At 33.6% G+C, this 13,362-nt stretch overlaps 1 protein-coding gene across 1 annotated transcript in view; it reads left to right on the top strand.

Moving 5' to 3' along the window:
- Positions 1–13,362, top strand: part of LMBRD1 (LMBR1 domain containing 1) — a 77,450-nt gene that overhangs the window by 29,731 nt on the left and 34,357 nt on the right. The window contains exons 6-7 of the mRNA XM_016157602.2: positions 6,949–7,037; positions 9,479–9,552. Coding sequence (XP_016013088.1) covers positions 6,949–7,037; positions 9,479–9,552 — 163 coding nt within the window. The remainder of the gene's footprint in view (positions 1–6,948; positions 7,038–9,478; positions 9,553–13,362) is intronic.

Genomic DNA, 13,362 nt, shown 5'->3' with positions numbered 1-13,362 from the left:
TCAGATGTTCTATAGTCAAGGCATATTCCCAAGTCCCTTTGCCTACCTTGACATGTCATGAAAAATAGTGCTTGCTGAAAGGACATTTTTAGAGGTTTTGCTATTTATTTTAGCTATTGAAAACATATTTTTAAAAGTCTTTTTTTTTTTTTTTGTCTTTTTAAAAGAAGTCAGATCTACTTATGTGAATTTGCTTTGTTATGTGGAGATCTATCTGTAAATATAAATTATCTATGGCAGATAGCGAACTTTTCTTAAATGGGAGTTAGAGGTGCATATGGTCTCTGTGGTTACTCAGTTACTCAGCTCTCCTCTTGTAACTCTAAAGTAGTCATAGACATACATAAACAAAAGGATGTGACTGAGTTACAGTAAAACTTCATTTGCAAACACAGGCAGTTAGTAGTTTGCCAACTTCTGATTGAGAGCATGATTGAAAACCATTACTATAACTGCACATCTTTACAACAGCTAGAATATCTGTCCCGGACAAAGGGATCCTGAAGTTTGTTTTAAAATTTACTGAGGTTTTTTTTTTCCCCCATAGAACATCACCTTCAGCCCTCAGAGAGTTTACAGTTTGCACAATTCTAATAGGCTTTAACTGATTCTCTTGATGATATTTATTTACTTATTTATTTAGAAGCGGTATATTAAAAGTGAAGCAAACGGTTCCTTGCAAATATAACAAAAATTGACTGTTTGACCAGTTTGACTGTTTAACTATTATAAACAACATAACATTCACTTATAGTCTAAATATTTATTGTGTACTCGTTATGTTCTAGATACTATATAAGGTGCTGGTAAAACAGCAATTAACAGATGTTATGCTTCTCATGGAACAGATATTTAGTAGAGGATCAGAGGGCAGAGGAAAAAAATAGGTTGTGTTGAGGGTGTGAAATCTTAGCAAAGGCAATGCTGAGAAGGTAGTATTTGAGAAAACACTTGAAGGAAGAGAGGGATCCATGAATATATGTGGGGGAAGTGCATTTCAGTCAGAGAAAAGAGCAAGTGACAAACTGAAGCAGGAAAGTATCTGGCATCTTCAAGACAAAGTGAGGAAGCTATTGTGACTGGGGTGGAGTGAATGAAGGCTGGAGTAGCTGAAGATATGGTCAGAGGTAAGTAACTCAAGCTGCCAAATTTGGTAGGGCATTAGGTCATTTTAAGAACTTCGGCATTTATTCTGAAGGAGATGGGACGCTATTGGAAGGTTTTTGTTGTTGAGGGACATGATCTGGCGTTTTAACAGGCTCTCTGAAATGTGCTTTGATATTTGACTTTATAAGAGTAAAGGTAGAAACATGAGATCTGTTGGGAAACTATTGCAATAACCTAGGCAAAACTTGATGGTAGCAGTAGTAATTTCTTTCTGCTTATCATTTAGAGAAAGAGCCAGCAGGTTTTTGATAGGTCAGATACGTGAGGTTATGAGAGAGGGATTGGGAATGTACCTGGAGTGAGTGCAACTTCAAAGTCTGAGGAACACTTCTCTCACTTTTGATACCAACTGCAATTTTTGGGAGTTTATAAATTCACCCTCAGGTTTGATAATTCTCTAGGACTCACAGAACTCACTGAAAGCAATCATATTCATGGTTACCATTCATTACAGGTAAAGAATTCAGGACAAGATCAACCAAAAGAAGAGATGTATAGGACAAAATCTAGGTGAATTCTAAATATAAAGTTTCTGTTGTCCTCAGGGCATCCTGCCTTTCTGGCATCAACCTATGACATGCTGGGAGTATTGGTAACTAAGAAGCTCACAGGAGCCTTGGTGCTCAGAGTTTTTATTAGGATGCTATTATGTAGGTATGGCTGGTTGATTGATTGCCCACATGGTTATCTAGGTCAACTGATGCCACATGACCCTAAATATCATGGTTGGTCTTTCTGGCCCACCACCTAAGATTGTTTAGGCCAGCCTCTGCCCTATACAAAGACATCCTTATCAGATGTGACACATTAACTCCTAGGACGATGGGCAAAATTAGGACCTCTTTTGGGGCAAGTCCAAATTCTTACTACACAAGGGTGAAGGGTGAAGTTGTCATCAGCTGAGATAGGCAAATCTGAAGGAAGAGAGGGTTTGGTGGGGAATTATCAATAGCTCACTTTGATTCATGGTACATTTTATAGTCTTTTAGGAAGAGATATTTAGTAAGCTACTAGATCAGGCATTGGGAAACTTAAATTTTAGTTTCTTCTCTCTCAATAGTAACATCTAACTCCAGTGAGAAAATGAGTCTTAGCTTTTGTAAAATGTGAGATAAGACAGTGGTTGCTAAATATTACTCCCTCTGCCTCCTTCTGCCTTTCTCAGTACTAAGATCCTTTCCTAGTTGAATTGATAATGTTGGCTATCAGGTGGATAACAGGCCAGAAGAAATACCATCTAAAGCATACGTGGAAGGCTTTGATTCAGGTGAAGGATATTTCCTCTGTTGTAAGAGGGATAAAGTGAAAAGAGGTACAGGTAGGTTTATAGGTTTGATGCACAAATGAGAGTTCCTCTCTTATTGGCTTCTGTTTTCTCCTTGATATTTGAGGTAATCTTCAGCTGAGGGCACTGATAATAGGGGAGCGTATGTGCACTCCTGCATTTTACACATGTGAAGTTTCTGAATAAAAGACTAGCAGTGTTTTTCTTCTCCAGGATAGTATTCTTCTCATTGTCATATGTAAATATTTAAATGGAGCACACATTTAGTTTAAGTGATTATCTCAATTACCTGAAATTCTTAGTTTTTGTTAAGTGATGTGTTTTTGATAAAACAGTAGATGACTTTATGGCACAAACATGGTCTAGGTTTAGTTAATGCAGCGGACATTGTGTTAGCTAGTGTGCAAGATTTTAGGGATAAAATGGAGGGTCATGGTCTCTGTCCTCCATATTCACAATGGATAGAGATGCAAATAATTTGAGTTGCCATAGTTAAGTGCTCTAATAAGAAATAGATACCAGGTGTTGATGGTGGAGCAGTGTTTCTACCCATGCTAGTAGGAATTCTGCCTTGCAGAATTAGGGAAGACCTGAGAGGAAGTAGCATTTGAATTGAAATTTGAAGGAGTGGAAGTTGGTCAGCAGACTAGGTAAGAGAGAAGATGAATATTACATAGAGTTGAATTAGTCTGCTCAGACTGCCATAAACAACAGACATTTATTTTTTCACAGTTCTAGATGCTAGAAGTCCATGATCAAGGTGCTGGCAAGTTTGGTTTCTGGTGAGAACTGTCTTCCTGGCTTGTAGACAGCCACCTTCTCACTGTGTTCTCACATGACCTTTCCTGAGTGCTCTTACTATGGGAGAAAGCGCTCTCTGGCATCTTTTCCTCTTCTTCCAGGGGCACGAGTCTCATCAGAATAATATCTTAGTCTCATGACCTTGTTTAACTTTAATTACCTTCCTAAAGGCCCTGTATCCAAATACCATTATATTGGGGTTAGGGCTTCAACATATGAATTCTGGGTTGGGGGGCACAATTGAATCCATAACATACATTAACTGAGGGGCTGAAATTAACCTGGAATATTTGAAGAATGACATTTAAAAAATGTGAATTTAAATTAAACACTGCTCTGCTTCAGTACAAAACAAAACAAAACAAAACACTGCCCTGCTTCAGACATTTAAAGTGTTTATGTGGACAAGTGACAGGCCATGATATTAGCCAGGTAGGCAGATTCTGGGTCTTACATACAATGTTTAAGATATTTTGAGTTTTATCCTGCTGAGAGACAATGAAGATGTGTATGTATTGTATGTGTAAATATACATGAATTTGTTTTAAGAATTGCAACATCGTGAAAGGTGATACATTGGAAGGGACATTTGGGAGTTGGGTTGAAGAAGGGAAATATAAATGGAAGAAAGGAAGACCAGTTAGGTAACCACTGTATAATAATTCAGGTAGGAGATGAAGATCTGAATTAGAGTACAAAGAGAGCAGAGAGGATGAAATAGATAAGCTATTTGGAAGGTAAATAAGACTTGGTGACTCAGTGTAGGAGGTGAAAATCCTGTTTTCAGTTCTGTTGAATTATTTCAATTCCATATCTACTGAAATTGAAATAATTCAGTCTTTCCTTTGTCTCTTCCTGAAGGAATAATCTGTATTAAGATAATTCAGTGAGTCAGATTGGGTATAAAATATTTTTACTAAGTAGTTTTTCAGTTCTACTGTTTTTAAGAGCCTAAAGGGAATTTTTGATCTTACACAAGGCTCTAGTTCTTATCTTGATCTAATATTGTGTGTCTTTGAAATCTGAGGTTCTCTGTATTCATTTTTTTTGAGAGGGACTGAGATTAGAAATTATCTATACCTTTCCAGCACACAAATCTTATTACTGTAAGTCTCCTTAGCCAAGAGTTGATCACCTTTTCTTAGTGTCATAACTATTTAGCAAATGCCTGATAATCTTATTAACTGCTGTCTCTTCATCAAAACTGATATAGCCTATATTCCAGACTCATCTGACTTCAGTTGCCTTTGCATTTGTTAGGAGGTATTCCTTTTTTTTTTTTTTTTTTTTTTATAGACCTTCATCCACAGGGTTGATTCAATTTGGCCATTGAATTCTGCTTTGCCCCTTCTAGTTGTTAAAAGGTTGAAATGCTTTCCTATCTGTCAGTTGCTGCTCTGCCTTCCTGAGTCTTCTTACTCCACCACCATAGGCCCATTTGAAGAATAAGGCCTGGTTCAGTAGGGTCTAACAGAATCGAGGCCAGACTCTGTGTCAGTGAGTTAGTGCCTTTACCATATTGGTTGTTAAATGTTTTGAGTATTATTGCTTCAGGGTATCTACGCATACTTAGTTGTAATTCTTGTGAATTCTGCTTATGAATCTCTTATGTTTATGTGAAAATACTTTACATCTATTTCTTAGATTGTACAAAGCTGGTGGCAAGGTCGTTAAGGAACCTGTTTTGGGTTTATGCTTTTGTTACTCCCTCTAGTTCCTACCTAAAATAATATTAAGTGCTAGAATGTTACCTTTCCACTGGATTTCTTAAAAATAAGTACTTTCTTGAAATCGATATGACAGTAGTTTAGGTCATGTAACTTTTTGTGTGTGTGTCATATGAAGTTTTCTCTGGTGTTTTTTCTGTGTTAAATATTTGAATTGTTAAAGAGCCCTGCATATGAAAGTATCATCAAGAGCAAGAGTTATTTGTTTTTTTCCTACCACTGAACAGAACCTTTGATTAACTAAAACTGAGATAGATACTGAATATTCTAAGTATGAATGCTATTTTTTGGTATTACAAATACCTGTTGCTATATTAATAGTACTATAGATGATATTTTTACAACATAGTTTTTTCTCACATCACGAAATTGGTTATTCCCAGCTAAAAAGTTTAAAATATACTTTTCAAAATATAAATATATATATATATATATATATATCCACTCGTGTGTGTGTATATATATGTATATATATAAAATCTGGAAAAAATCTATTTTGATAATATAGAGGTAAATTATAAGTAGTTTTTTCTTGCTTGGTTTATGTTTTTGTTCTAATTCTAATAAAATAGTTAATATCACTATAGAAGTATAACATACAAGAGTTTGGGTTTTTTCTTGTCTTTTTTTTATTCTACCATACTGATTTTGTTTAATTGTTTTTGATTTTATAGACAGGGCAACAAATAATCAACTTTTTGCATTTATTGGTTTATCCTTGTGAGTAATCACTTTTCTCTCCAAAAACGGTGAGAAATAAATCTTCAAGATTAAGAAGAGTGTAGTAAATTAATGCAAATGCAAATAGTTACATATTTAAATTAATTCTTGACATGCTTTAATGCATTCATCTTTTTATAAGAATAAAAAGTATCAGTAGTACCAAGGAGTGAAGTTTTTTAAAATAAAAATTTATAATAATTACTTTTTTCTACTTGCATACATTATCAGAGCAGATATCTTAATGTATTGTTGAACTTATTCAGTATTTCCTCTTTATAAAAGAGGATAGATCTTAACCGCTTTGCTTATAATTAAAATTAGATTGGAAAGTAGGTAGTCTTAGAGTTACTTGTTATATTCCTCTTTGATTCTCCACATGAATGGTCTAAGGGTTACTCAGTGCTTTTTGCCTTAATCTCTTTATTGTCTTCTTGTTTCTGAGCTTGATAATAAAATGACTATCCCCTCCCTCCTTCTTGCCCCTCCCTCCCTCGCTCCCTTCCTTCCTTCCTTCCTTCCTTCCTTCCTTCCTTCCTTCCTTCCTTCCTTCCTTCCTTCCTTCCTTCCTTCCTTCCTTCCTTCATTCCTTCTTTCCATTTTCCCTCCTTACATTTTCTCCCAATCTAAGCTCCTAGAGCAAGTCCTAGGAAGCTAACTATCTTTGTTATTTTCATGCCCCCACTTCAGCTGTAGATTGAAAAAAAAATAGAAACTACTTTCATTATATATATTGGGAAGAACCTTGCAAGATATAGAAAAATACTAAAAAAAAAAAAAAAAAAATTCATTTATAATCCCACAACGAAATATTTATGGTTTATTTTGGTATATTTCCTTTGTTTTATTCACATAAATATATCGAAATCATTACATACATTTATATTCTGTTCTCCTGATTTACACAGGCGATTCTTAACCTTTTTTATTCCATGGACCTATTTGACTATCTTTAGCCTATAGCTTCTAAAAATATTTTGGAATGCAAATATAAGTAGGATTGCAAAGAAAACTAATTATACTGAATACAGTAATGAAACTATTATAACTAATTTATGATATAGTAAACACATAGGTAAGAAACTTCTCACACTCTCTTTGTGATACAGATTTAATTTGCTAATTCTTTTTTGGGGAAGGGTGGTCTTTGTTTTAAAAAATTATTAAAAATTGAGATTCAGCCCCATTTACTTCTATTTGACCTTTTGTCTTTAAAACCGTTGATCAGAGTTATTTTCTCCTTCTTAGTGCTTTTGTTCCATTGAATGTTCCCAATAACAAAAATTCTACAGAGTGGGAAAAAGTGAAGTTCCTGTTTGAAGAACTTGGAAGTAGTCGTAAGTATTCTTTAAAAAAAATTTATAATAATTTATATTTCATGACCCTTGAGACTTTTTTCAGTATCCTGTTTTTATAACCCGTTTTTAAGAATTTAATGGCACAGTACTTTTAATTTGTGGTTAAAAGTATGCTAGACACATAAGGAGCTTCGTGCTGTTAAGACTCACTCATAGTCATCACTTTTAGACTAGTTATTATATAGCAAGTCTCTTGACTTCTTCATAAAATTACTTCATTGAAAAGAAAATATAATCTTCAAAGTACTTGAGCAGTGAAGATCTTATAATTTCTATGTAGTCTTTAGTACACTTTAGATAATATAGAATCATATATTAAAGAAATGTGCTAGACATATTGGTTTTTATTTTTAATTTTTAACTAATGAGAGAACCCTATATTGTTGTTTGATCATGATTAAGTAGTCTTTTGTGCGTAATTTACAGAAGTATCATGTGAATGAAATAATACTTTATTATAAATTTATCTCAAATCATTTTGGAATTGTTTTTCCAGAAGCTTTCTTTAACTTAATATGACCTAGGTTTTTAGAGGAAAAGAAAATACGCTCAGGAGGTTATGTTAAGAAAGTTGTTTAATCATTGAAAAATACACTTGGCATTAGAAACTGATCATAAGAATGTATATTTATTACTCAGAATTTTTTGTGCATTTGAACATATAACTTTTTTTTCAAAGAAATTTTGAATAATTATTTTATAAACATGCTGAGAATTTTTATTGCTTTTGTAGTTATTCTTTTTAATAGATACTCTACATCCTTTGATTAACAGTTCTTTCTCTTTACTCAGATATAATATTAAACAGTGATTAAATTAAGCCTTAGAATCTTTGCTATATAACTTCTTATTTTTCTTGTTTTCCACTTAAGATTTCATCTTGTAAATTGGTCCATTAATATCTTGCTGATACCAGCAAGAATAAGGATAGTAGGGCTGGCATCTACTAATACCAAATTGTCAGGATTTATGCACCTGATTCTATTGCTGAGAAATAAGTTGCTTCTTTTTTTGTGGTTAACTCTTTCAGGTCTCTTGAATTATTATTTCTCTGCTCTAACCCTTATAAATTAACTAGTCTTTTGAGTATTAGTATAACTTAAAATTTCTGTAATCCACTCTTTTTAGTCTTAATATTATTTTTTCTTTAAACCTCAAATCTTAAACACCATATCCTAGAGTACATTTTGCTTTCATTATTAGTAATTTTAACTTTTTTGATTGGCTAAATATGTTAGAATAATAGTCCATTTTATCATTTTTAAGGTTCATATCTTTTACATTTTTATATCTCTGATTTGGGCATGTATTTTATAAGTGATGGTACCTTAAAGATGCTCTCAGCCAAGAGCGAGGCCTTTCCTAATCATATGAACACTTTCTGTTGATAATGTTAGTAAGATTGAGAAGTAACAGCATCAGTGTCTTTGATTTGATAAATATAGTATTATAGTTTTATAAAATTAAAGCTTAAAAATTTGCCTTGCGTAATTTGTGAATTTGTTAATATGTTCTCTTTGTTATGTAAAACTGAGATGTAGATTTTAAGAAGATAGTTTATTCTAGTATTATTATTTATGAAAGATTAATATTGATATATTAAGTTAATAATATTTGGTTCCACATGACCTGCATTTAAACTAGATGAATACAGGTCCAGTAGGACTTTTATTAAACTAGTAAAATTAGTATTACTCCCATGTAAGAATGTTCAAATTTGCATAGTATTTCATTGCAAAATTAGTATATTTATTTGAAAGTGTCACTCCTGCTCCTCACTCATTGGCTTTCATTTAAATAATTTCTGAAATGTAATTTATTAACATAGTTTTTCTGTTTTGGCATTGTTTCAATCTATTTTCCTTTTTTTTTTTTTAATCTTGCCAAATGGGCAAGCTAGCTCCTTTCAAGTTAAAGAGTAAAATAAACTCTCTTAAGATTTTAGTTTTAGACTATATATTAAAAATTTATCTTAAAATTTTATTTGAAAATTAAGTATACAGAAACTAGGAGTATTGAGGGGAGAAAGAAGGGAGAATCAAGGTCAGTAGCTTTCCTATATAATGTTATTTCTCAAGGCGTGCCATTGAGAAAGGCTAGGAAATTTTTTTGCTACCTTTGAGCATCTGATTTCATTTTAGGGTCAATAAGTAGGCAGCAATTTTCCTCTTGAATTTTAAGAGGTGTAAGAAAGAACATCTTAGTCTGAAAGATCTTTTGTAAATCAATTTGTGAAGTGTTCTTTAAGTTCCCCTTTTTTCCGCATGGAGTTAGCACTTCAAAGTTGAGGGAATACGTATCAGTTTATACTTTCAGAATGCATAACAAACCCTGTTTTTACACTTTATATTGATTTACTGCATATAAACATTTGAATAGTATATATGTACATTTTTAGCAGTACTTTTTTTCCTTTGCAGATGGTTTAGCTGCCTTGTCGTTTTCCATTAGTTCTCTGACCTTGATTGGAATGTTGGCAGCTATAACTTACACTGTAAGTATACTAGTGGTAATTGAGTTGAAATTAGAGAATCGCTTTATGAAGTAAGTTTTTAATCTTATATATTCATTTTTATTCTATTTTTCTCTTTAATATTTTAGTGCTTTCATCTTCCTTTTTCTTGAGTTTACTTAGGAGGAGGATTAATTTTTAACTACTTAGACAGTTATTTCATCCGTATTTAGAAATTTAATATTCAGAAACAAAAATAAGTGTTATAGCTTATGCACCTTGAAGGTGGTTATATACCTTGCAATAATAGATTTAGTGATTTATAAGCATATTAGGATGCTGAACTGTAGATCAATATCCGTTACTGATTCAGAAGATTTATCCTACTTGGAAATATAAGGCTTTTAAAATCAGATATTTTTTAACTTGATATTTCTCTAGTATATATAATCCAATCTCAGAGACTTTCGATTTTTTCTTTTCAGTCTTTCTGTAAATGGTAAAGTATGAATTATATATAATATGCTGACAAAGTTGTGTACAGACTGCTCTCTTTTTTTTGCTCAAATTATAGAGGAAAAGCCATAATAAATGCTTCTTTACCTGTCTCCTGAAAGAGTTTTGCAAGAGGCTTCAAAATATATAGGACTTTTTAATGGAGTTTGTGTTTAGGACATTCTTGATTCTTGCAATGATGGAAGATACTGGTTATGTGGAACACCTTTTCCAATAGAATCTAGTTTTGTTACATAATCATTTAAGTGTCTCATATATAATAAAAGGAGTCTAAAATATGTGCATTTTGATATCTTTCTGTTATTTGAGTACTCGTTTTATTACCATTTTTGTTTTTCGCATGTATTTCTATACGAGGAATTTACTATCTGATATCAGTGGGTAATTATCCTCCTATCTCACAGAGTGTATGTACAGCGTGAGTTGTCTTTTAGGAGTTAGACCTGGACACTAATTGCTGTTCTATGACAGATTTGTTATGCTGATCTTGGATTTGTCTTTTAACATTCCTGGGTCAGTGTCTTCTCCATTAAGTGGTAATAAAAACATTCTCTGAGGGGTTTTTGAAGGTTAAATGATATTGTTTGTAAAAGTGCTTTGAAAACTATAAGGGAAATAAATATGTAGCAGTGGATGAAAGGTTAGTTAGGAGAAAAAAAATGGAAAACAGAAAGCCAACCTATAAGGTCAGCATCTAGAAGGGTCTGAAGTTTTACCCTTATTGTAGCCTACTACAGTTTCATGGATGTTGGCTAAAGAGACAACTTGATACAACTTACAGCAATAGCAGTAGCCATAGGATCAGCATTTTCTTGTGCCAGTTCCCAGAATCCCAATTCTTGCGGAACAATATGAAGAGCACCAGATGAGACTTTCACATGTAAGACAAACCTTGAGTTTAAGGAAGCTAAATCTTTTATAATGGATAGTAAGCATGCCTACTCTTTGTTCCAGAGGATGAGGCCATCTTTGCCTTCCAAGGCTATTTTTTATACAAATATCTTTGAAAAGATAGTCTGGGGGGGGTGGGAGGGAAGGCTGATTAGTGCTTGGCTTTCAATATGTGCAGAAATGAGACCCATGGAGAATTGCCTCCCTATGATCAAGTGGTAGATACTGTGAAAAAAAAAATAAGGCGGTGTAAGGGAATAGACTGTAGTGGAGGCTGATTCTGTGAAGGTGGGGAATGGCTACTATAACATTTAACAGAGAGCTGAGTGAACTGAAAGAACCATCCATGAGGGAAGAGTAAATTCAAAAATCCTGAGGTAAGCACAGGTGTGCAGTATTCAAGTAATAGTAAGGAGGCAAAGCCAGTGTGCTAGAGCTCAGTTAACAAAGAGAAGAATGACTAAAGTTTGGATGAGTAATAGCCAGAGGCCATGTTTTATAGAGCCTAACGGACTATTGTTAGGAGTTTGAATTTTATTCTGATTGAAATTAGAAACCATTGGACAGTTTTAAATGGAAATGTAATAGAATCTAACACTGTAACAGTATTATTCTGGTGGCTCTGAATTAAATAAACTGTGGAGTGACAAGGGGAGGAGTGAGAAAATAGGTGAAATTATTAAAAATCTTTGAAAGAGATTTTCCTGTAGGAACAATGTAATTCTAAAGATATGTATTTCAAACGAATATTTTATATTCAAATTTAAACTGTGAAAATTATCATTAAGTAATCAGTTAAATCAAATAATTATACTGACTTAGTTAAGATATTCTTAGAAGACCTTTAGCTTTCTAGACCTTTAGCTTTCTAGAATGAAGGACACTGATAAAACAATCAGAGAACCTTATGATGGGTCTGAGACTGGGAACCAGAAAAACGTGGAAGAAATGCTGAATAGGTAGGGAGGTGCCACTTAAGGCCTACGACCAAGGGAGAGGGTCCAATGTAACAGTATATCAAGGTCAAACTGCCTAGGAGTTTTATATTTTCTTTAAGTAGCATAAGTAATAAAATTATGCTATTTGGTCAAGAGGCTTAAATGTGGATCCCTTTTAAATCCATGAGTTCCTTCAATACTTTACCATCTAAATTTACTCATCTCTAAAGTGGAAAAAATATTTAATAAGGTTGTGAAGATTTAATTAAACAATTTACTAAGTCTTGGAATATGTTGGCCACTCAATAGTTACTAGTGGCTTGAATTATTGAATATTCACTTTCGTATGGTTCCAACTATAGTTTCAACCTTCTTCCTCTTGCAGGAAAAGTAAACCAGATGCTAACAATTGTATCATATCAATGAGAATGTATATTACAGAAAGATAAGTCAAAGAGGCATTCACAGTTGGATGGTGGTTACTTGGGTGTGTGCGGATAGAGATAAACAAATAGCACTATAAGATATGCTCAGAAAATTCAGTAGGAGAATGTTTTGCTTCCAAAGCAGTCTGGCCTGGCCAGTTTTACTACCTATTGTGTGGGAGAGAGGAGACCCTGTAAGTGAGCAGCAAAGCGTGTATAGCTGAGCACTAGTCAAGAGTGTGAGCCTTTATGTAAAATCTAATACCTGAACCCTAGCTTCCCGATATGTAAAAATCGGCCAGTATTACTCAAACTTTATTAAAAATTAGTTGAAAATCAACTGTTTATAGATGAGTGGTTTTATTGTAGTTAGGTGGTTAATAGTACTAATTATCATATTTGCTTCCAGATGCAAAATTTTCTCCTAACTTGTTACAGAAAAGTTTGAGAATTGGGCTTTTTGTGGTAGAGCATGGAAAAGAGTATAGTACATATTAATGGGAAGTAGAAGTTTAATTTTAATTAAAGTGCCCAAAGTGGGAAGTTAATACTTAGTGCACTTTGACCCTGAGTACAAAGAATTATCAAAGGTAAAATAATGTCTGTTATAGCAGCGGTCCCCAACCTTTTTGGAACCAGGGACTTGTGCTCCCATGAGAATCTAATGCCTGATGATCTGAGGTGGAGTTGAGGAGGTGATGCTAACTAGCACTGGAGAGCAGCTGCAAATACAGATGAAGCTTCGCTCACTCACCTGCTGCTCACTTCCTGCAATGTGGCTAGGGTCCTAACAGACTATAGACAGCTACCAGTTCATTGCCCAGGGGTTAGGGACCCCTGTGTTATAGAGTCTGCAACTGTTAGTAGTAAAACTAGAGTTTTTGTAATGTATATGTCAGTCTAGTGTGAACTTCTTAGATATGCATTATTTACTTTAGAAATTAGTAGATTATTTAAATTTTACCAAGATTATATTCTTTGTACCGTGTATTAAGGAATAGCCAAATAATTGGGCACTTAGTTTTAGGAGAATAATATCAAACAGCATATTAGCTTGCCTGTTGTTTCCAGCTTAAATTGAA

This window comes from Rousettus aegyptiacus, unplaced genomic scaffold (genome assembly GCF_014176215.1).
Source record: "Rousettus aegyptiacus isolate mRouAeg1 unplaced genomic scaffold, mRouAeg1.p scaffold_m13_p_1, whole genome shotgun sequence".
In the NCBI taxonomy this organism is placed as follows: Eukaryota; Metazoa; Chordata; class Mammalia; order Chiroptera; family Pteropodidae; genus Rousettus; species Rousettus aegyptiacus.
Note: the sequence above shows the minus strand (reverse complement) of the source record. Positions and strands in the feature narration are given on the sequence as shown.